This window comes from Pinus tabuliformis, chromosome 4_1 (assembly GCF_031772625.1).
Source record: "Pinus tabuliformis cultivar Carrire ecotype Pingquan chromosome 4_1, CPIR1, whole genome shotgun sequence".
Lineage (NCBI taxonomy): Eukaryota > Viridiplantae > Streptophyta > Pinopsida > Pinales > Pinaceae > Pinus > Pinus tabuliformis.
This window is the reverse complement of record NC_142303.1, coordinates 984,880,486-984,903,279: the sequence shown is the minus strand read 5'-3', so window position 1 is coordinate 984,903,279 and position 22,794 is coordinate 984,880,486. Positions and strand designations below refer to the sequence as shown.

Genomic DNA, 22,794 nt, shown 5'->3' with positions numbered 1-22,794 from the left:
TTGGAAGGAAAAATCCCTTCAAAGCATACCAAGTTCCCAGAATAAGAAAAAGTAAGACACCAGAGGATAAAACATATGATGATAATCCATAAGATCATCTACTGTATGGAAATTGATTAAATCAGAAGATATCTCTACATTGTTCTTTTGTGACAGATTGTTGTAGGACCTTGAAGAGTCTAATAAAAGACTAATCTAACTGGACATTGTTGGTTTTCAAGGGTCCTAGAGTCTATCTATAGATTTCTGATTGATTTGGAAATTGCATACTTCATTATATACAAAATTTCATTAAACAGAATAGCATGAGGATGCCTAATAAGGACAGAGTTACATTCAGTCCCCAAGTTTGGCCAGCGCAAAATAGAGAGAAACCTATAAAAAATGTGCTTAGAAAAAGTGGTCTATTTGAAGTTTGAACCTATATCTAATGGCCTCAGGATGGGCCAAGTGCTGCTACTATTCTATCTTTTGATGATCTGGTTTTAAATAACATTTCTTTGAACAAGGATTGGATTTGTTCATATTCTTCGTTGTCTAAATGTTGTCATTATTGTACTAATTTTACAAAAACTGTACAATTGCAATCCATTTTCATTGTGATCTGGTCTTTTGGCTTTAAAGTGTATTGTTGTCATGGGGTTTATTAGCTCTTATGTATTAAATCATACCAAGATAGTTTCACTTATCTATTCTCAATAACTGAAATTTTGTCTTTGGCTCATTGCATAAAAAGAATAAACCCTCTGATATCTTCAACCATAAAGTAGTCTTCAGAAGAAACAGAGCTAACCTATAGAAAATTTACTCTATTATAAATAGAAAAAAGTGCATTGCCAAATCTAAGTGCAGAAGCTGCAAGTTAAGCAAACTACAATTTTTTCTCTTTATATTGGCATTGCTTTGTGTTGGTGATCATATCTGAAAGGCTTGTTTTAGATATATTATAAGGCACGGTTACATTTATTCTAAATAGTTAGGTGGTTTTATATACGGTTACAACTTTATATTTAGTTTTATAGGTTGAATTAGGAAAAACATGGATATTTATATTTAAAATTTCGGTTTAACATTTTGGTGAAGTACCTATATATAGATCAGTTGTTCATTTTGCAGTGTTTCAACCCACATACTCAACGCCATGTTTCAATTGCAAAAATTATTTAAATGTTTCTTTACCAACTTAATTGAGTCTTCCCGCTCCATCTTGGTTTGTGTAAAAAATTATTTACAAGGGCATTTATGTAACATTTTATTATATTTATTTGCAATCACATTTTATGTAAGAACCATTTCAGGATATTTTGTAAATTTTCATTTGTGTGATTGTCCTAGTTCGTATGCTACTCTGGAATGTAAATAATGTTGACAGGAAGGTTATATATATATGAGCGCTTGTATTTATAATGAAGATAGAGGGTTTTATTTTATAAATGTTAAATATGTGAAAAAAAATATCTGTATTTCACGTGTCCTGCTCCTCCATGTGATTTTGTGCAAATACAGGCTTGTAATGGCTATGCCAACTCAATATCATCAGGATTTGTTACATTAACATGACTTCCAACTCAATATAATTAGCATTTATCACATTAACATACATTGATTTGATTTGAAGACACGTTTCAACAATATCATTGCAATTGCATAACAATTCTTTTTTTCAGTGGAAAAAATCAGAATGTATTATATTCAGGTGATATAATGATCGTCATTACAGTTGTCTCAGAGGAGACATGTCACTGATTGTGTGCATATAAAAGATGTTATCCCCATGAAGGTGGACAGAGAAATCATATAATTGGACCCCCGGAGGCCGCATGATAGCAAAACTGGATACATCAATCTAATCATAAGAGATATATATGCCATATTAAAAACCATGTTTGGAAACCATATATGAGTCGTGTAAACAGAAGGATGAAAAAAGAGCCAGCCTGTTGTGAAAAATGTGCTATGCCGTGGAGGGCATGAACCCCAAAATGGAAATCAAGATGGAATGCAGAGGTTTGTGGGAATTCTGGAAGAGGCGTTGGTTCCTCCAATTCCAGATGAACCAGCATGTTAGCATGAAGAGTGCGCGCCAGGAGGGCCGCTGAGAGCTCCACCATAGGAAGTCGTCCAGAACAGAAGGAAAGGATCGATGCTGGAAACCATAAATGAGTGAGAGCTCATACCAGATTGTAGAAGAGGCAGCACATTCGAAGAACATATGGAAGTTTGATTCATGATGTGCTGTGCATAGAAAACACCTGCTCGGACCATACCATCCTTTTTTTTGGAGAACCTCCCAGGTAAGGTTCTTATTGGAGAAGAGGAGCCAAGAGAAGAGGATCGCTTTTAGGGGGCAGGGAGCTTTCCAGAGCTTGGTGGGGAAGATAGGGAGAGAAGGCGGGAGGGTAGATGATAGGAGAGAGTAGATATTTTTGACAGTGAGAGGAAGGGAAGGTTTGTGAAAGGACCATACCAGCTCATCATTGGCGCCCGATAGCATGAAACCGATGTGAGAAAAGCTGTTAATAGCAGAGTGCCAGAGGGGATGGAGGGGAGGGGGTAAAGCTAGTTGGTGATGATTTTTCCAGATAGGCTGATTGGAGGGCCATGAATCTATTAGCTTGTTCCAGGTGAAGAGGCCAATTGAGTGGAAGAAGGCGAGGAGAGCTGGGGGAATGAAAGATTCAAGCCTGTGCTGAGTGGGGTCGATGCATATGAGGACATTCTCACCTGTAACAATGGACCATCTTAAGTTCTGTAAGAAAAAAGATTGTATCTTCCTGAAGTTCAACCAGATTGTGGAGCCATTTCTGATGCCAATAGAGGAGCGCCTGTGCCAGAATGATATATTCCGCCCTTTGAGGTATTTCTGTCTGATAAAGGAGCTCCAAGGATTGTTGCCGAATATTCCTCGATGAAGGGATTTGCAGAGAAGCGCTTTGCCGAAGGACCTTATGTGTAAAAGGCCCCAACCGCCAGATTTCCTTGGTCTGGTGATGGAATCCATTTTGACAAGGTGGAGCTTTGTATGATGTGAGCGTCCGCCCCACATATAGTTTGTAGCAAGAGACTTCATTTTGTTTGTGATTGATGCGGGCAGGAGGAAGAGATGACTCCAAAAAACAGCAAGTTGTGAGAGCACTGATTGTACCAAAATAAATCTGCCTGCAAGGGAGAGAAAGCGTTGTTCCCATCTTGAAATTTTGTTGTAGAAGCGGTCGATGATCCAGTTCGAGTCACAGACACGATACCCTTTGGGCTTTAAACGGAATCCCAGATAAGTGAAACCTTCATTTACCAGCGCTAGGTTGATACCAAAACAGTCAGCAATCCATTGAGCAATTTGAAGATTGGAGCCGTTGTGATATAGGACAGTCTTGGATTTATTGATGGCTAAACCCGTGGCCAAGTGGAACTTCTGTAGAATTTCAAATAAGCATACCCATGTGGATTTGCAGAGAATCGCGAAAATCAAGATGTCATCGACAAAAAGATTATGTGAGAGAGTGATATCCTTGCACATTTTTACAGGCTTGCATCTTCCGTCAGAGACCGCTATATTTATGTGAGTGCTGAGACAGTTCATGACCAAAATGAAGAGAAGGGGGGAGAGGGGGCATCCCTGGCGGAGCCCCCTCTCAGCTTTGAAGAAAGTCGTAGGTTCACCATTGATAATGACAGAAAAATTTACACTCTCAACGCAAGCCATAATCCAACTAATGCCTTGTGATTGTAAACCAATTCTTGCTAGGAGGATTCTGAGGAAGCCCCAGTCCACACAGTCGAAGGCCTTTTGTAAATCGATCTTTAGAGCAGCAGCATCCGTATTTTTGGAATAGATGGAAAAAATACCTTCTTGTGCCATGGCCACGGCATCCAGGATGAGCCTGCCCTTGAGAAAGGCATGTTGTTCTTTGGTAATGAAAGAGTTTAGAACTTTCTTCATGCGTTCAGCTACGATCTTGGAGGTAATCTTGTAGAGGGAGTTGCATAATGAAATGGGTCTGAAGTCCTCGAAAGATGTCGACTTGTCCTTCTTTGGAATAAGGGCAATGAAGGTGGCGGAGAGGGCACCATTGATGTGTCCGGAGATGCGGGAGGCATCAACCATGCCCAACAGGTCAAATTTAAAAAGATCATAGAAATGTGAAAAAAATTCTATGGGCCAGCCATCGGGCCCGGGGCTTTTGTCCTTTTTGAAGCTCTTTATGGTGTCCAATAGTTCAGCATCCGATACAGGCCTGAAGAACTCCTCATTTTTGTTCCCATCAAACATAAGCGGCAAATTTTCAACTGCCCACATCATGTTGGAGATATCACATCCCTGTCTTTTGTATTGTTCTTTAAAAAACTTGGAGGCCTCTGCCGAGATATCCTGCTGAGAGAAATAAAAACCACCGTTGCCATCGTCGATCTGCCAGATTGAATTTTTTGCTCGGCGCCCATTTGCCACGTTATGAAAAAACCTCGTGTTACGATCGCCTTCCTTCAGCCAGGTAGCTCGACTTTTGAGCCGCCAATGGAATTCCTCTTTTTGCATCAGATCTTGTTTTTTTTTCTCGAGAGTCCAGAGGAGGATCTTTTTGTCGATGGTAAGGCCGCTGAGATGGATGGAGGAGGAGAGGATACCAATCTCCTTGTTTATATTGCATAGATCCCGCTTGTCATGTTTGATTTTTTGGGACTGCCAGTCTTTAGTGGCGCTTCTGAGAGACTGTATTTTTTCACGGAAGGTGAGCCACCTTGCCTCCTCGGAATGAAGAAGATTGGCCCAGAAATTCTTTATGAACTCATTGAAAGAGTCATCCAGCAAGTGCACTCTGTTAAACTTAAATGCATAGCCCATTGAGCGTCCCATATGCATCCATTTCAAAAAAATGGGTTTGTGGTCGGAAGGGGAGACACGCCCCGTCGACACCGATGGAAACCCCCACTGTTCTATGATGCTTGCACTGAGGATGAATCTGTCAATTCTTTTGGCGATGAATGCTGAGCCAAGTCTGCCATTATCCCAGGTGGGGGACAGAATTTCAGGAGTGATATCGACCAAGTCCCTGTTTAGGAGCTCCTGTCTCATTTTATCTGCCATACTATCCTTCCTTCTACACTGACCCCAGCATTCCTTTGAGTTGAGAGTGAGATTGAGGTCACCAGCAATTAAAAGAGATTGGATATCAAGAATACCAGAAGCAAACAAAGAGTCCCAGAATGAGGCTCTTTGCCTGTAAGGCGCATATATATTTAGAATATTTAGGCTGTGTGGACTTCCTCTGATAGAGGCCGCAATGAGAATACCAGCACAACATTTGTAGGCTTTTGCTTTGACCCTTAGAGGATCCCATAAAGACACCAAACCACCTGATAAACCCTCTGCATCTGTGGCCACCATGTGCCAAGTTGGGAACATTTTCCTGAAGAAGGCCAGGGAGGCTGTGGCGGAATGCATGGTTTCTTGAATAAATATTATGTGTGAATGAGCAGAAACAAGGATCTCCTTTAGTGCCAGAAATTTGGGGGTGGCACCAATACCCCTGATGTTGTAGGAAATCAAGAATGTCATTTGGAGGGTTGACCAGCCGAGCATGCTCTAAGAGGCTGTGGGGAGGGAATCTCGTGGATGGGAACATCGACCAGAGGCAAATTTGTGATCTCCAAATCAGAGGCCAGAGTCCGACCTTTATAGTGGCGGCTGCCCCCTTTTTGCTTCTTTCTAACAGTGATATTCTTAGCTGAGTTGGGGCTGATGATGGGGAAAGAAGGCTTATGGATCGTCAGAGGCTCGAGAATGGGGGGATGACGCAGAAGGAGATGTTCGATGTCGCTATCAAGCCTATAGGCCGGCGAGTCTAATGGTGAATTATAGGGGGTCGGAGTGGAAAGGATTTCTTTGCCTTTTGGATTTGCGGGGGATTTCAGAATAATTCATTATGATTAATTTAATAACTTAGTACATATGGAATTCATTTTATTCAAGCTTAATACAAGAATTTAATTGGTTCCCCATATTTTTTCAAACTCCAAAACTTCAGAAAAAGAGCACAACATCCCGCCATTGGAAAATACCAAAACCCAAGCATTGGAAAAGACATAAATTGAAGCTAGCGTCAATGTTGTGCATTTTCTTGGCAAGAATATAAAGCTATAGTAAGAGGACGAATAACTGAAACAATTATAAGCCTGGCCCATGTACTGCTTGGCCCATGTACTGCACCACCTCTTAAAAAAATTCATTGGGTTTGATTATTGTCTATGTTACCTGAACATGATGGTTTCAAGCTTGTATATCCATATTTATCCACAGAGGTAATGCAGTAGCAACACTTATCCTAAATCAGTAGCATAATTCAATACATTTTGAAGGCTTTGAAGTCACTACAGATATGATGTAAAACAGAGCTCTTGTATACTAGCATCATATCCCATGTTATTATAAATGGTTTGAAGTGAGTTAACATGTGCCATATTGATGAGTAAGTGCAACGAATGAGGCATGTTTGTGGATTGTTGTTGTTCCAGAATAGAAAAGTCAACCAATGGTTACAAATAATGATTTGATATACAATGAGTATATGATATAAAGTTATAGTAAGAGGACGAATAACCGAAACAATTATAATCCTAACCCATGTACTGCACTACCTCTTAAAAAAAATCGTTGGGTTCGATGATTGTATACGTTACCTGAACATGATGGTTTCAAGCTTATATACCCATATTTATCCACAAAGGTAACGTAGTAGCAACACTTATCCCAAATCAAAATTTTGATGTGATGCTCTCAAGAAAGGTTTTAGGGCATTCATCTTAGTGATAACCAAAATGTGCAATATTTCAGAAGCCCTACCTTTTCCTTGGCACTCCAAGATCTATGGAAGAAAACTCATCAGCTCTCCAACAGTTATGACATGAGAACAGGGCTATGTTTGAGGATCCTGGTGCAAAATTTGAATTTTAAGGACTTCAAGTCAGCCCTGTTTATGTTGATGATTTTAAATAAGTTTAAGCCTCGACCTGGTCTATATTTTTGACATATAGGTATAAATGGGATATCAAATAGTTCAATATGTATAGTGAAAAGAGCACCCAGGTCTAGAAATCGATTTATGATGCATGATAAACTTTTGTAGCAGTTTTCCAACGTTCCCTGTAGCATAATTCAATACATTTTGAAGGCTTTGAAGTCACTACAGATATGATGTAAAACAAAGCTCTTGTATACTAGCATCATATCCCATGTTATTATAACTGGTTTGAAGTGAGATAACATGTGCCATATTGATGAGTAAGTGCAGCGAAGGAGGCATGTTTGTGGACTGTTGTTGTTCCAAAATAGAAAAGTCAATGAGAATGATGATGAGAATGTGGGTAGGTGCCTAATAAGCATGTGTTATGTTTGAGCCCTGATCATCATCAACTCAAAAAAAAAAACAAATGCAGTGATACAGTGGAAGGCCAATATGGTTGCAGCACTATGAGCTTTTATGATAATGGGAGGGTCCTTTGCCAATTTGATATTATGTGTCCCTCAAAGGCATCCTACAATTGATCATAAGCCTTGGAAAACTGCTCTGGCACAAACTTGTGCAAAATCCAAACACATATGCAAGTGTCATTGGAAATACCTGGGTTCTGATTTCTTACAAGAATTTATTTCTAAATTCTATGCATTTATTTCTACTCACCCCAACTTGGAAGAATGGATAAAATGGTAAAAATTTAAATATCAACGGCGCAAGCCTTAGGTTAAGGTACCAGGAAAGTATTTTCAATATCATAATACTTATGGTCATTCCGAGTTCCCAATGGAGAATGTCTCAATTGTAAGGACAATAAAATTAAGAAGGATCACAAATTACAAGCTACAGAACAAGGAAGATGAGGTAATGAGACTCTGTAATCTGAACACTTCTAAACCTCAACTGGTGCTCATGATGATAAATTGTTTTGCCTTCCATTTCATTGGTTTAATATATCATATTACAATAAAATTACTTGGAAAATGAAGCAAAGAAGTTCGTTAAGGAAAAAAATGCATTCAGAAAGTTGACGAACATAAAATTATTTTTTTTACTATACCTAATACACATCTTCATATTCTAAACCAACTGGTTGCAGCTCATCATCTGCACTGGGCTTCTCAATATCTTCAAAACAAAAGTTGGATACAATATTGCTTAGGTAAAGCTAGATTTTTTATTGAAGCTATTCTAACAAAGGATGGATTAAAGCAATATCCCAACAACATGAGAGATAGAATGAAGGTGAAAACCCTTGGTGGTTGGGTTTCCTTCGAGAATTTCTTTGTAGACACTTGAAGTCTATTATGGAGATCACTGGTAGTCTTTTTTCATATCTTACTGGTGGATTTAGAAGAAAATTTCCTTATAAGAAAGGAAATTTATGGCTACTTCGGGATATCCTTATTCTAGATGATGATGATGATATTGAACCCCAGCTAACACAAAGAAAACTTGTACAACAAAATAGGTTAGGGTGCATATCAACTCAATCATGGGAGTCTCCTGCAAAAGGAGAAACCTTTGATGTTGAATATTTTCCTCGAGCAACCCTTAACTATAATCTTAATTTGGACAAGACTGTAAAGAAACAAACTCGCATAAAAGCGAAAATGCATATCCTTATTGTAGGATGGAGATTTGGGTTCAAATATCATAGGGGGCATCATGATGTTTGTTATATTTCCCCTACAGGTTAGAATTACTATTCTCTTTTACGAGCATGTTTGGCATGGAAGCAAAAGCAAAATTAGGAGTCATAGATGGAAATCATGACGATAATGTGGAGGCTAACAAGTCAAGAAAATGCTTTTGGGGGGTGCTTCTTCATTTCCTCCTCTTGTAGAAAACTAGGGCATGGGTTGCAAGAAACATGTCATCAAACGTTGTATGTCCAAAGAGGTTAAGAATATTTTATAGGTTTAGGGAAGTAGTAAAACAGCAAAGCAACAATAATGAAATTGTTGAGGATGCTTTGAAAACTCACATAGGACTAAAGAGAGAGCTTTGAATCAAAGAGATTTGACTAGGAAAATGTGATGAGAAGTGCAAGCGCACAAGGACTGAAACTCAAAAATTCAAGGCAAGATCTACTAGCAAGTTATGGATTTGGTATTAAAGAAATAAACCTGGTTTAGAAGATTTGCTTAAAGGTCAAAAACGGAAGAAAGGAAGACCATGCCCTCCTTGTGAAGAGCTTCCTATGCTATTTGTGTCCAATTTTTACTATGCTCTCAAGGATATTGTATTTGAGGCTGCAAAGAATAAAGAAGGATTAACTTAGTCCATTCAGTGTCTGAAACACATATTTGGCTTCTCTCCTTGGAGCTTGATGAATGTTTTAGGCACACTGTGTGTTTACACTGCCATTTTCAAACATGAGGGGTTGTCTTTCAAGTACCCAGGGAACAATATTTCATCGGAATAATTTATGGATGCATCTGATGCAGAATTGGTTGCATAACAGGAAATTTGGGCTGCCACAGATACTTATCAAAAGAATTAGGCCTTTGATATGCTAATGGAGACATGTATAAATGGAAACATTGTTGAAGAATACTTGCACAAAAATTTGATCTGGAACCATTACCATATGAGGGTGAAGGGTTTAGTCTAGATGAGGCAATGAAAGACAAAGGTCCGATCTAGGATGCAATTTTTAATGAAAGTAAGCTCTTGGATTGAGCACTTGGGAAGGAAGTTGTGCATGCCTCTGTTCTGAGTAGATTGTTTGATTGCATTACATTTAACATTAAGATTTATTTTTTCATTCAAATTTGACTTTAGTTACATCATCTAACATATCGCATTCATTTTAATATATACTCTTCTTCCATATATACTACCAACTTACGACGTTTTCTTTGCAGCATTTAATGCAAATTCTAGTATGATTAGTTATTTTCAAATAATTCATCATAATTAAAATTCAATAAAATTTATCCATTTTTAATTCAAAGGTTCCACTTTGATTTTATTCCTAATTATTATTTAAAGAGTAAGTTGTACTCATTTGGAATGCTCTCCCCTTTATTTATTTCTCATTCCCCTTTTGTGAGGGGACCATGTGATGTGTCCAAAAGGCTCATTCCAATTTACTTCTCTCATGGGGCCATGTGATCTGTCCAAAAAGATAAGCATGTAATCAATTCATGTGATGTGTCCAAAAAGCTCATTCCAATTTAGTTCTCTCATGGGGACATGTGATCTGTCCAACAAGATAAGCATGTAATCAATTTCAAGCATCTGAAATATTAGTATTTATCCTAAAATATATGGCCTATGTCCGCGGGATTGTTGGTGTAGAGAATTTAAATCTAGATACGTAGATGGAAAACTTCGAAAGCAGCTCAACAATTCACACTAGAATTAGCTATTGAATTCGTTAACTTCAATCCTATCTAACCTAAGTTTAAAATTTTGCTTCATATGGGTTGGAAAAATTTAAAATATCTGGAAACTTTATCTCTTAAAATTTTAAGAGATATAAGTTATTTATTGAAAAATAGTAGATTTTTTTGTTTGAATGGCTAGTTGTTAAAGATTTTTTATTTCAATCTAACATGAATGAAGATTTTTTTATTTTTTAATTGACGGTGTAGATTGGTTCTCAAGGGAATATGCTTAGTCTTAATGTTTATCATTGGTTGTAGTGTGTTACAAAGTTTGTTAAGTTGCATTGGCTTTTAATAAATTTAAAAAATTATGTTTGTGCCATGTGGCTCCATGCCCACCAATTTCCTATAGATTTGAGATTATTCCAATTCTAATTTGTTCATATTCTAATTAGATGAGGAAAGTAATATATAAGCAAATTTTATTTAGCAAAATGATCTATTTTACAATAAGATGTGTGATTCTTTTTTCTCTCAAATTAAATTAGATTCGCTCCCTGCCCACCAATTTCTTAGGGATTTGAGATTATTCCAATTCTAATAACTTCATATTCTAATTAAACGGGGAAATTAAAATATAAGCAAATCTTATTTAGCAAAATAGTCCATTTTACAATAAGATGTGTAATTCCTTTTTTTTCTCAAGGTAAAGTTGATCCATATTTTTTTATACATGGTTAATCAGGTAAATATGTGCATTGATAAGGCATTCCTCTTGTTGCAATAGTTGTTTGTTTGTTTGTTTGTTTTTTGTTTTTTTTATGAAACCTCTGGTTATATCAACCACATTAATAATTTTAATGTGGTTGTACTAATTTTATATTAAAATTGTTTACTTTGATACTTGAAAAGGTTCTTTTGATTATGCATGAGTTTTTTTAGAGAAATATAGGTGGAAAATAATTTATTTTTAATACAATAATAATGGTTAAGCTTTTTTTGGAAAATATTTTTATTTTTATTTTTTAATACTTAGTTTTTAATTTCATTTAAAATTTTGAGGATATAAATTATTTTAAGAGAAATTAAATTATACTTTAGACCAGGTTGATGATAAAATCTAATAAATAGTAACTGATAAAATCTAATAAATAGTAATTGACCTGCTTACCAACCAAATAATTATTATTTGTTTTGAAACTTGAATAGGTTCTTTTCACTATGCTTTGAAGAGCTTTATTTATCTTTGGCCTTTCTTACTCTTTATCATGTCCAATATGGAATTTCTTTATTTGCGATTGTGACATTTAGTGATCTGTGATTGATTTGAAATTTGGGGAGTGTATTTAATTGTCTTCTAAATCTTTCGTACCACCAATTTGTTCGCACAAACCCTTCCTCTCAATAACACAATAGAGAGAGGCGCAATCGTCCTCTTAATCCTAACGTGGCTTTGAACAGCCCACGCCCAACCCAGACCTTGCAAAATCGATGAGTCCATGAGCAATATCATGCATATAATGATAATGATTTTATTCTAAAAAAATAATATATTAATGTTTATATAACATAGTCGACAAAACTGGTTTTGTAAACAATATTGTGAACGAATTTGTAGTATTATTGCGATGTAAATTAGCAGTTATGAATTTTTTTTATTTAGCTATCTATTAGTATATGAATACAAATTTATGATAAGATTTTTGTACCTCTAGCTTATTAATTGATAAGACTTTTGTACTTTTGGCTCATTAATTTATGCATTGAGCAATAATATATTCAATCTGATGGCCAATCAGATTATAGAAAATTAAATTAAAACACTGTAACAAAATATTAAATTTCAATGTGCAATTTAAAACTATGGAAAATTTGACTGGTTGTTGGGGTGTTACGGGAAGTAGAGAGCTAGAGTTTGCAGCAGAAGAGAAGTGTTGGGCACCATGGAGAGGTGAGAGGGGGGGAGTTCCACTCCCTCCTACAATCGGGCAGTATCTAACAGATTCAAGAAACCTCTAGAGGCTGAAAACGAGGTTTCAGGAGAAAGGAAACAAGAAAACAAAGGCACCCAGGGGCAGGATAATACGCAGGAAGGAGCTAGCAGAGAAAAGCAAATAGAAGGATACAATCAGAATGTTGATACCAGAAAGCGGACTGGACCTTGTAAGCCTAAGGCAACCATCATACCCCGAGTGGTGTTAAGTGATCCAGCGCTACAGGTGCATCGTGAATGGCGACTTATGCAGTTATTTGTAAATTCATGGGGCTATGGCCTACGGAGAAGGCTTTACAGGCATGGATGAAGAATCATTGGAAACCTAAGGGGGATATAGATCTGCACCTTGGATCCAAGGGTTTCTTCACTGTAGTTTTTACAAACATTGAGGATAAAGACAGGGTGTTTGAAGGAGGGCCCTACTTCTATGCAGTTGCAGGCCTCTATATGCGGCCTTGGGTAATGAATTTTGTCCCAGAGCATGAAACATTCACATCGGTCCCGGTGTGGGTAAGGCTCTACTCCCTACCACTGGATTGTTGGCAGCCATTAAAAGCAATAGGAAATAAACTAGGGCATTTTGTTAAAATATCATAGGCCACTATGAGGGGGAAGTATACCTCCTTTGCCCGTATATGTGTAGAGATGGACCTCTCTGGAGCTCTACCGGATGAAGTAATTCTAGAAGTTTTTGATGAAGAATGGGTGCAAACGGTGGACTATGAGAATGTCCCTTTCAGATGTCGTAAATGCCATGAACATGTGCATCTATTCAGAAATTGCCCCTTAAACAGAATGGAAAACAGAACTAAAGCTACCTCAGGGAAAGAAACTAAAAGCTTTAACAAAGTGGAAAACAAAGGTAAAGGAGTAAGAAGGTACCAAAAAAAATTCAATGAGGAAAAACAAATGAATCAGAATAGGTACAAGCTATTAGAAAAAGAAGAGGAGCAAGATAAAGCAAACCAAACTCTGGAGGACAGCCTTTGTAGAGAAGGAAAAGGAAGATAGCATGGAGGATACACAGGAAAACAACCAACAAAAGGAGGATCTGCTGAACACTATGGAACTGGACAGGGACCAAGAGATGACCCCTAGCGAGGTGGGAATAGAGGATCATGAACTGCAAGATATTCTTGAAAGGGAGCATCTAGATCTGGAAAAGTTTCTGGAGCAAGGAACCACCAAAGGAATGGATTCACTACCACAAGAGGAGTTCAATAGGGTGCAACAGCTATTCCTATGGAGAACCCAGGCGAAAGGTTCGGGAGTCAAAAGAAGCCATGATAGTCAGAACAACGAAGGGGTGAAAACAATGAAGGCAACATCGGGACTAGCTCCTAGGAACCCAGGCAGGAAAAGAGGCAGGAAAAAATAGAATGAGCTGCTACTAGAGTGTGGAAAACTTATGATTGATTCAGGTAAGATGAAAGACCTAACTAGTTACTCATTTACAAATCTTTCTTAATGAAGCTCACAACATGGAATATCAGGGGTCTAGGAAATAAAAAGAAACAAAGAAATCTCAGCAATAGAATGAAAGAGGAAAAACCAGATATGATTTTCATCCAAGAAACAAAATGTTCAGTTGGAAAAATAAGAGAAATACACAACAAATGGCTGATTAAATATGAATATCTAGAAGTTAAAGCAGATAAAACAGCAGGAGGAATTCTTACACTTTGGAACCCTCTGAAACTAGGAGTCCTTGATGTTGAAGCATCAAGAAACTACCTCTCAATGGCTATTCAACCTTTGGGGGACAATAAAGTTTATTTGATCACAAATGTTTATGGTCCATAGAAACCTGAGGACAAACTCAGGCTTCTTACCTCACTTGAGGATCTAAGAAACAGGCATTCGGGCATTCCCTGGATTTTGGGAGGGGACTTTAATATGATCAGATCCCTTTTGGAAAAAAAAGGTGGAACTAGATTACTAGGCAGAGATTCCATAGAATTTCATAAATTTATAGACAAAATGAGGCTAGTAGACATAGAGATAAGTAATGGAATCTTTACCTGGAATAATAAAAGGGGAGGCGAGTCCCAGGTAGCTTCAAAACTCGACAAATTTATCATCTCGGAGGACCTTATCCTGATAGGCCTTGACCTATCAATGAGGATACTTCCTTTTGGTGGCTCGGATCCTTAGCCTGTTCAACTAGAAATGTCCTTTATAGGAACTCCAAGAAATAGACCTTTCAGGTTTGAAAACATTTGGCTCACCCATCCAAACTTTATCAGCAATATTGAAAAATGGTGGATAGAGGATATGCATGTTCAGGGTACTAAAATGTTCCTCCTACATAAAAGATTGAGACATATCAAACTCAAGCTTAAAGATTGGAATAAGAATGAATTTGGCAACATTTTTGAAACCAAAAAAGTTGTTGAACGGAAGCTACATGAGATCAACCATATCCTCATTACAGATGGCTTCAACGAGGGAAGAAAGAAACAAGCAGAACACCTTCAACAGGAATGGGAAGAATTATGCGTGCAAGAGGAGATATTCTGGAAACAGAAATCAAGGGTACAATGGTTAAAAGAAGGAGAAAGGAACACAAGGTTTTTTCACAAATCCACCATGGATCACAGGTCTCATAACAGGATCTCAATCATCAAAGATGCTCAAGGAAAGTAACTCAATACCCACAAAGAAATAGAAGCAGCGCTAGTTCAACATTTCCAAGGCATTGCCGAGGAACCTCTCTTAGATAGATCACAATTCATCAATGACATTACAAAGCACATTCCGAAGCTTGTGACAAAGGAAGACAATTACAATCTAAATAGGCCTGTGAATGAAGAAGAGATCAGTGAAGTGATCAAAGAGATGCAAAATGGGAAGGTGCCAGGTCCAGATGGTTTTAATGTTGACTTCTTCAAAGCATGTTGGGGAATTGTCAAGCAGGATATCCTCGATGTGGTGGAGGACTCAAGGAAAAACAGAACTGTATTGAAGGCCCTCAATTCCTCTTTCATATCCTTGATCCCCAAGCAGGATAATGCTATGACACCAAACAGATTTAGACCAATAGCATTATGCAATGTGGTGTACAAAATTATTTCCAAAATAATAGCCAACAGGCTTAAGCCCCTTCTTCCTACTCTCGTTTCTGTGGAACAAACTGGGTATGTGAAAGGCAGGCAAATCCTCGACAACATTATTCAAGCTCACGAGGTGGTTCACTCACTTAAGAGCAAGAGGCAGGCAGGTATGATTGTGAAACTTGACCTAGAAAAGGCATATGATAAGCTAAGTTGGACTTACATCAGGAGAGTTCTTATAGCTTATGGCTTTGACCATAATTGGGTAAGATGGGTTATGGCCCTTGTAACTACCTCCAGTTTTTCAATACTGTTAAATGGCTCATCTTCCAAACCCTTTAACCCTACAAAAGGTCTCAGACAAGGAGATCCTCTCTCACCCTTCCTCTTTATTCTCATGATGGAAGGGCTTGGCAAAGCTATCAATTCGACCAAAGCAGAAGGAAAATCCAGGGTCTCAAACTCACCATGAATGGAGATGCTTTGAACCATCAACAATTTTTGGACAATACCATGCTACAGGGTATACCTATAGTGAGGGAAGCTCTAGTCTACAAACAAATCTTGAAAGTCTTTGCAATGGCTGTAGGACATAGGTAAGCCTTACCAAATCAAAGATTTTCTTTTTTAACACTGACATTGCTATTCAGAGAAATATATCTAGAATTCTAGGCTTTCAAAGAGATATGTTACCCTCCAAATATTTGGGAGTACCACTAACAGACAAACCTCTGAGCAAGACAGTTTGGGAACTGGTGACTAATAAACTACAGAACAAAATTCGGAAATGGACTAATAGGTATTTGAACTTAGCAGGACAACTAGTGCTCACAAAAGTTGTCCTACAAACTATCCCCATTTTTATGTTTTCAGCCCTTCCATCTCCTAAAGGAGTCATGTAGCAATGCAAAAATATCCAAAGAGACTTTCTCTGGGACAAAGGGGAAGAAAAAATTGGGCCTTGGTGGCCTGGGAAAAGATCTGTAAACCCAAGACACATGGTGGTTTGGGACTAGATGATCCTAAAGTGCTAAACAAAGTTTTAGGGGCTAAACTATGGTGGAGATGGCTAAAAGATTCGGCTTCCCCTTGGGCCCAAATTTGGAAACAGAAATATGCAATCAATTGGCAAGACAAGGACCACATTAGAATGTCTGGGCTCATCAAAGGCTCCCACATATGGAACAAAGCTTAGGAAAATAGAGTCATTCTGCAGAAACACAGTTTCTGGGAAATCAAAGATGGAAACCTTGCTTGGTTCTGGGAAGATGACTGGCAATAGGAACTAAACTGTTAAAAGAAGAATTTGCCAATCTCAAGAATGATACTAACAACAAGGGGTTACAAAGGGTAAATGACTTCTGGGATCTGGAAAGAAGGGAAGAAAAATGGAGATCATGGAAGAACCTGGTTTACAGTGAGGACTCCCCGTTAAAGGCACAAGCAAAAGCTTTAATGGACATCTTGGAACAAAGAAAGATTTTGACATCAGCAGATTCAGACCAGCTGAGATGGGGCAATAACAATGAAGGTAACTTTAACCTCAAAGAGGCCAAGCGTATAGCCCTAGGACTTGACTACCCAAACCCTGATGGGGTATGGAAGGACCTATGGCAGAACCAAAGTTGGATGAAAATCAAACTGTTCACGTGGTTAGTGCAGCATAAAAAAATTCTGACCTGGGAAAATCTTAGGAAAAGAGGGGTACATGGTCCATCCAGATGCCAGCTATGTGAAGTACAAGAAGAAACCATGGATCACCTATTCAACATCTGCCCATTCACTTCCACCTTGTGGAACGAGGTAGCTTCAATATTCAGACAAACAGATAGGAAGTTGGGCAGCATCACTAGCACTTTGAAGAAGTGGAGGAAAAATTTATTTGAAAATGAAATAATCAACCAATTTTGGGCATTAGTTCCAAGCTTTCTAATATGGGATGTCTGGAAAGAACGCAACAACAGAATATTCAAGAACAGGAAAGGTTCTCCCCAGAACATCATGGCTCAGATTTTAAGATAGCTCAAGGAGACAGTAGGGACCCTCATTAAAAACCCCCCTGAAGACCAACCTAAAGATAAGGATGTACAGATTCTTCTGCAGTTGGGTCTTCAGGGGCTTGCCCCACAGGGCAAAAACAGGAATGTAAGTCATATAATTTATGATAAGGATTTCTGGCAACCACCCCCTCAGGGATTTTTAAAATGCAATATAGATGGGGCCTCTAAAGGAAACCCGGGTATGGCGGGGTATGGAGGAGTAATAAGAGATGAAAATGGTTACATAAAAACCATCTTTCATAGCCATTTGGGTAAAGCCACCAACAATATGGCAGAGCTTATGGCCCTTGAGCAAAGTCTAGAAATCTTGAAGGACTCAAATCTTCATAATACCATTATTGAAGCTAATTCCAAATTGATTATTAATTCGGCCAAGAGAATTTGCTATGGCTCTATGCTAGATAAAGCATCGAGACATTGGCGGCTTCTGCAACTATATCAACAGATTCATTCTCACCTGCAGAACATGAGAACCATAATTTTTACTCATGTGCGTCGTACAGCCAACAAAGTAGCAGACATACTAGCTAATGAAGGCATGTGCTGGGCCAAGAGTAATAAAATTTATGATTGGATAGAGATACCCCAAGGCAGATTGAGGGAAGAGTGTCTCAGACAGGCGAGTGCGGACAGGGAGCTCTATCAAAGCAGGGGAAACTAAAAGGATGTTGACTAAAGGAAACAAGGGAATTTCAATCTTTTATGGTGAAGCAGTGCATGGATATCGGGCCTTCGGGAGGGATCTTGCAACCAGAACTCTTCATCCCCAAAGTTATCAGGCGGTAGTCAATTTGCACCTTGCACTCTTCATGAAAACTAAATTCTCTACAGAAGAATTAGCTTTGCCGGGTAATGCTTTAACGTACTCGCAGTTAGGCAGATTCGCGGCAATCCTAGGGATTTCACAAGGCAACTTGCAAGGTGGTTACCTTGCCTGTCGGACCTGAACTTAACCTAAATGATGGCAGTATTTGATTTCGGGTCCAGCTTCGATGTTATCTTCCGTGCTTGTTTCGCTTCTAGGTTGGAATCGGTGGATTTCAGGCGGATTACATGCTCGAAGTTTATTCCCCCATTCGGACCCGAAATCCTTATAGTTCGGTTTCTATTTCCTCATCGGGTCCGATTCTAGAATTAAAGAGTGTGCTTATTTTTGCTCCGATATGAGCCTCGTCCGTCAGATCTCTCAAGACGGATCGGATGGTCCAGGCATTTGTTTGTATTTTGAAGGTCTCATGGTTAGGTTTGTGGGCCCTTGGCCTGGATTTTATGCCTTTGGCTCAGTACCCAAGGCCCTGAGTGGATAGTTAATTCTATGGCCCTCAGATCCTTTGGGATTGTTGTAATGTATGTATTTTGTTTTTCTATTTCAATTGAATAGAAGGTACAACTCTTGCATCAGCCAAAAAAAAAAAACTATGGAAAATTTACAAATATTTTTAGTCAACCCTAGATTAATATAGATTTGACCACAAACTGAATGCAATATCACATGCCTATGGCACGGATAATAACGTCCATACTTTCTACCTCAAATGTGGAAAGAAGGATATTTAGAGGAGTATATTTTTTGTAGGTGAATATTCTAATTGAATAATGGCTCCTTTTTTCTGGACACAAAACTATTCATATTTTTTTTATTTAAAGCTAAATTGCAAGCCATATAAATAGTGCTCATGAGATCCAATAGATCCCAAACAAGGAATTGCTTGTTGAGAAAACCTCTCAACAAAACGCAACGACCAACAAATTAATCTTACCTATTTACTAATGTAAGCATTATTCCAAGTCCCCCCTTTAATGCTTACATTACATTATTACAAAGATTAATACAAAAATGACAAATTACAATTCACATGTCACATCTGTCTCACTGGTCTTCCTCAGCATTTATCCCCACTCTGAAGTCTCGTGGAAAACACTCTTTTCACCACCACAATCTTTGAGCTTCCCATTCAACTCATTTAAAACATAACTGCCTCTCACCATCTTTGATGAACTTTGTATAATTGACACTTCTCGATCTCTCAAAGGGCAATCTCGATACTCGACTGTATCCAACAGTGAATTATGCAACTAACCTTTCTACACATGGATCTCATAACATAACTTGTAAATGATGCTCTTGAATCTCGAAACACAACAAAACTCATTAGCATATAACAAACTCACACAATCAAATTAATGTACATTCTCTTGGCACTGAAAAACATCGAGAAGCACTAATTTAATTATATTCCTTTGTTCCTGAGTTGGTTCTGCAAACCAAAAATATATATAAATGAAAAAATAACTAAAATAATTTCTTACACCCATGCATTAAATTTGAATACATATTGATTACATCCTAAAATTCTTTGCTTCACGTTGGTAGTATGGAATACGAAGGCTCAATCACATAAATATGAAACTTTTCCAGTTGACTTTGTTCAGGGGAGAAAAGTGTATGTCTACAAAATCACTTGAACTAATATCCCAGAGCCATTGAGCCGACAACTGCAGATTAACCACACAGTGAATAATAATCTGAAACATACTACAATAATTGTCTAGGATTAGACCCATTGCTTCGATGAGGTTCCTAACTGGCAGATATATTTCTCCACAAACTTTGTGCAAGAAACGGTTTTCCAAAGCGATCTGTCGTTGATGCATGCATCATCATAGCAGAGGTGATACTCCAATCCGTCTATGGCCATGAAGCCCATTTTCACATATCCCATTGAATAACAACCATCATATCTCTTAATCCAATCTCAAAATAAACACATGGTTATTGGTAAATAGACCATGGCAACGAGCCCACAAAGCACCGGACAACTAAATTTTTTCTTTACTCTTACTATATGTAGCCTTGGCTTCGTATTTCTCAACATTAAAAAGGCCGTCCTTTGCAGATCCCCTAAGCATTAATTTCTCGTTGTCCTTCAAAAATGATCTCTGTCTCATAGTCTTTCTAATCTGGAAAATCTTTTATAATTGCTCATCGATGTTTGATCCGCATCCTGGACATTTTTTGTTTCTTCATGACTACCACACTTCTTGTACGCCACCAAGTCTACCACGTCTTCACCCATAGGCCACTTCTCATGCTTCCTTGGTTGTTATACATATATTGGGCAAGCCAGAAAAAACGTAAAACTCAGGCTCGTAGAGTTTCCTCGAGGAGCAAATTAAAACCTTCGTCGCCACAAGCCAGCGAACACGCATTCAAGGTCTAGATTCATAGCTTGAAGCATACGTAGCAAAGAGAGGAACAAGGTAAGCATCTAAGCTATAAGCACCTATTGAATCATTTGTATACAAACTAGCGATCGAACCGCGATAGAGATGTATCCATCCCTATCCTTGTCGCTATCCAAATCGTCGATGCAGTCTTGAAGAATGATAAGACCGTTGATTCCATCTCAGATAGTGGGAAAGAAAAAATGGGTTACATATTGTCGGTGTTTGTAAGTCGATCAAGAATTCAAGCACACAGAGAAATAAACTTCACACAAACACTCCAACTTCAAACAGATGGAAAATAAAACACCCTCGCATGAAATCCTATCAATTCTATTTATTTACAGAGAATAAAAACTCAGGTTTCTACCATCTCTTTGGGCTCTCCCTAGAGGGAGTCAAGCCCATGTAAGTTCTGATACTAACAAATAAATTGGAAGAGAAAACATTTTGGACACAAAACTCTTCGTATTCAAAGTCAAATTACAAGCCACATAAATAGTGCTCATGAGATCCAACATATTCCAAGCAAGGAATTGCTTGTTGAGAAAATCTCTCAACAAAACTCAATAACCAACTGTTGGACACCTAATCCTAAAGGGTTAGTGTGGAAGCCAAAAAGACTAAGCAGTCCAAGAGACCTTGGGATCTGAAACCCAAGAGTCACAACATTGTATTATAAATGTACATCTCCTGTTAATAAAAAAATGAACTCACTGATTTATCTTTCCTAGTCTTTGTTGTCCATGTGTATTTAACATGGTATCAGAGCAGGCGATCTCCTGCCCTGCTCAAATATGAGCCACTTGTTTTCCGTGGCCTTTCTTACATGCCAGTCCTGTACATTCATATAATTGTCAGTACTGCTATATTAGGAGGTGCTTGACAGTCCCTGCGATTCTTGACGTACCACTCTGTTGTTTACCAAATATGCATCTGTTAGCGTGCATGCAATTCTGAAATTAGTCAGAAATTTGTGGCGACCATAACGCATCTGTCATAACGCTCTCTGGCGCACTAGCGCTGTCATCTTCCGTAACCGCTCCTACATGAAATCATTTGTTGTCGTTTTGTCCACTGTCCTGCGTCTCTGCCAAGCCTGTGCTGCCTCTGTCAAGTTAGCTCTTTTTCTTAGCGACGGTTACTGAAACAATAACAGCCTCTGTCTCTAGTGCCTTCGCTGTCTTCCTCGTCCTCTTCTGAAAAAAAAAAAACTTATTCGCCTCGTGTATCGAATACAGTTATTCTCAAAACTTCCTGGCTGCGCGTATCAACGACAGGAGCCTTTCACCTTCTCCTCATAGGCCTCCTTGTCACGGATCATTAAGGCCCCAGCTTCACGATTTAGAGGATCCTTTGCATTAGGTTCTAATAGAAGCTGAGGAAGATACATTTCAAATATATTCACCAAATCGGTCCCTGCAGACCATTTGTCCTGGTCAAGAATGTTAACACAAATTTTACCGATTATGTTACCGCCAATGTTGGGATGGTAGATCAGATTCATAAAATATATAGCGGGTGGTTGGTATGGATAATCAGCTGGTAATTCCGCATAAACCGTCCACTCTCCACCTTCGTAAAGACTGTTTGAATCATTTACGGTCTTCACTTTAAAGTCTTTCATCATAAGAGCCATGAGATCTGTATTCCTGCGCTTGGCTCCTGATGCAGTGGCCATGGTATTCAATTGAATTCAAAATGTATTGAATGCAAATACCCAACAGTGCCTTTCATTAGTTTCTTTTCTGTCTTTGATCGTCCGAGGTGTTCAAGATATTGTTGGCGCGTGCAGCCTATAATCCACCCCAGCAGCTTCTGAGAGCTCCCGAATAAATTCTGTAGCGGTGGGATATGTGTAGCGGTCAGTCCATGAGGGAGCTGCGCCTTTGTGCATGGTAACGCCGTTCCATAACCATCGCCATATCAAAGTAAAGACGAAGCAAGCCTCTGTCTCTGCCCTCCTTTATACAGGCTTGATTTTACACGTCAGAGATTGTGTGATAGGAAGCCACAGCGTAACAAGGCGAGGCGAAAGGATATAAATTACTGTATATATATATATATATATATATATTGCTGAGTTTATTTTATGTGCAGACCTTATCTCTGCCA

At 38.5% G+C, this 22,794-nt stretch overlaps 1 protein-coding gene and 1 pseudogene across 1 annotated transcript; one reads left to right on the top strand and one right to left on the bottom strand.

Annotated features, from left to right (window-relative positions):
• The first annotated feature begins 17,635 nt into the window (after nt 1-17,635).
• On the top strand, nt 17,636-18,115 carry LOC149179435 (uncharacterized). Its single transcript, XM_089422468.1, has one exon. It carries the CDS (start codon nt 17,636-17,638, stop codon nt 18,113-18,115), a length of 480 nt encoding a protein of 159 aa, XP_089278594.1.
• A 3,682-nt stretch (nt 18,116-21,797) lies between these two features.
• Nucleotides 21,798-22,360, bottom strand: LOC149179434 (ubiquitin-conjugating enzyme E2 4 pseudogene; annotated as a pseudogene).
• Between the last annotated feature and the right edge of the window lie 434 nt (nt 22,361-22,794).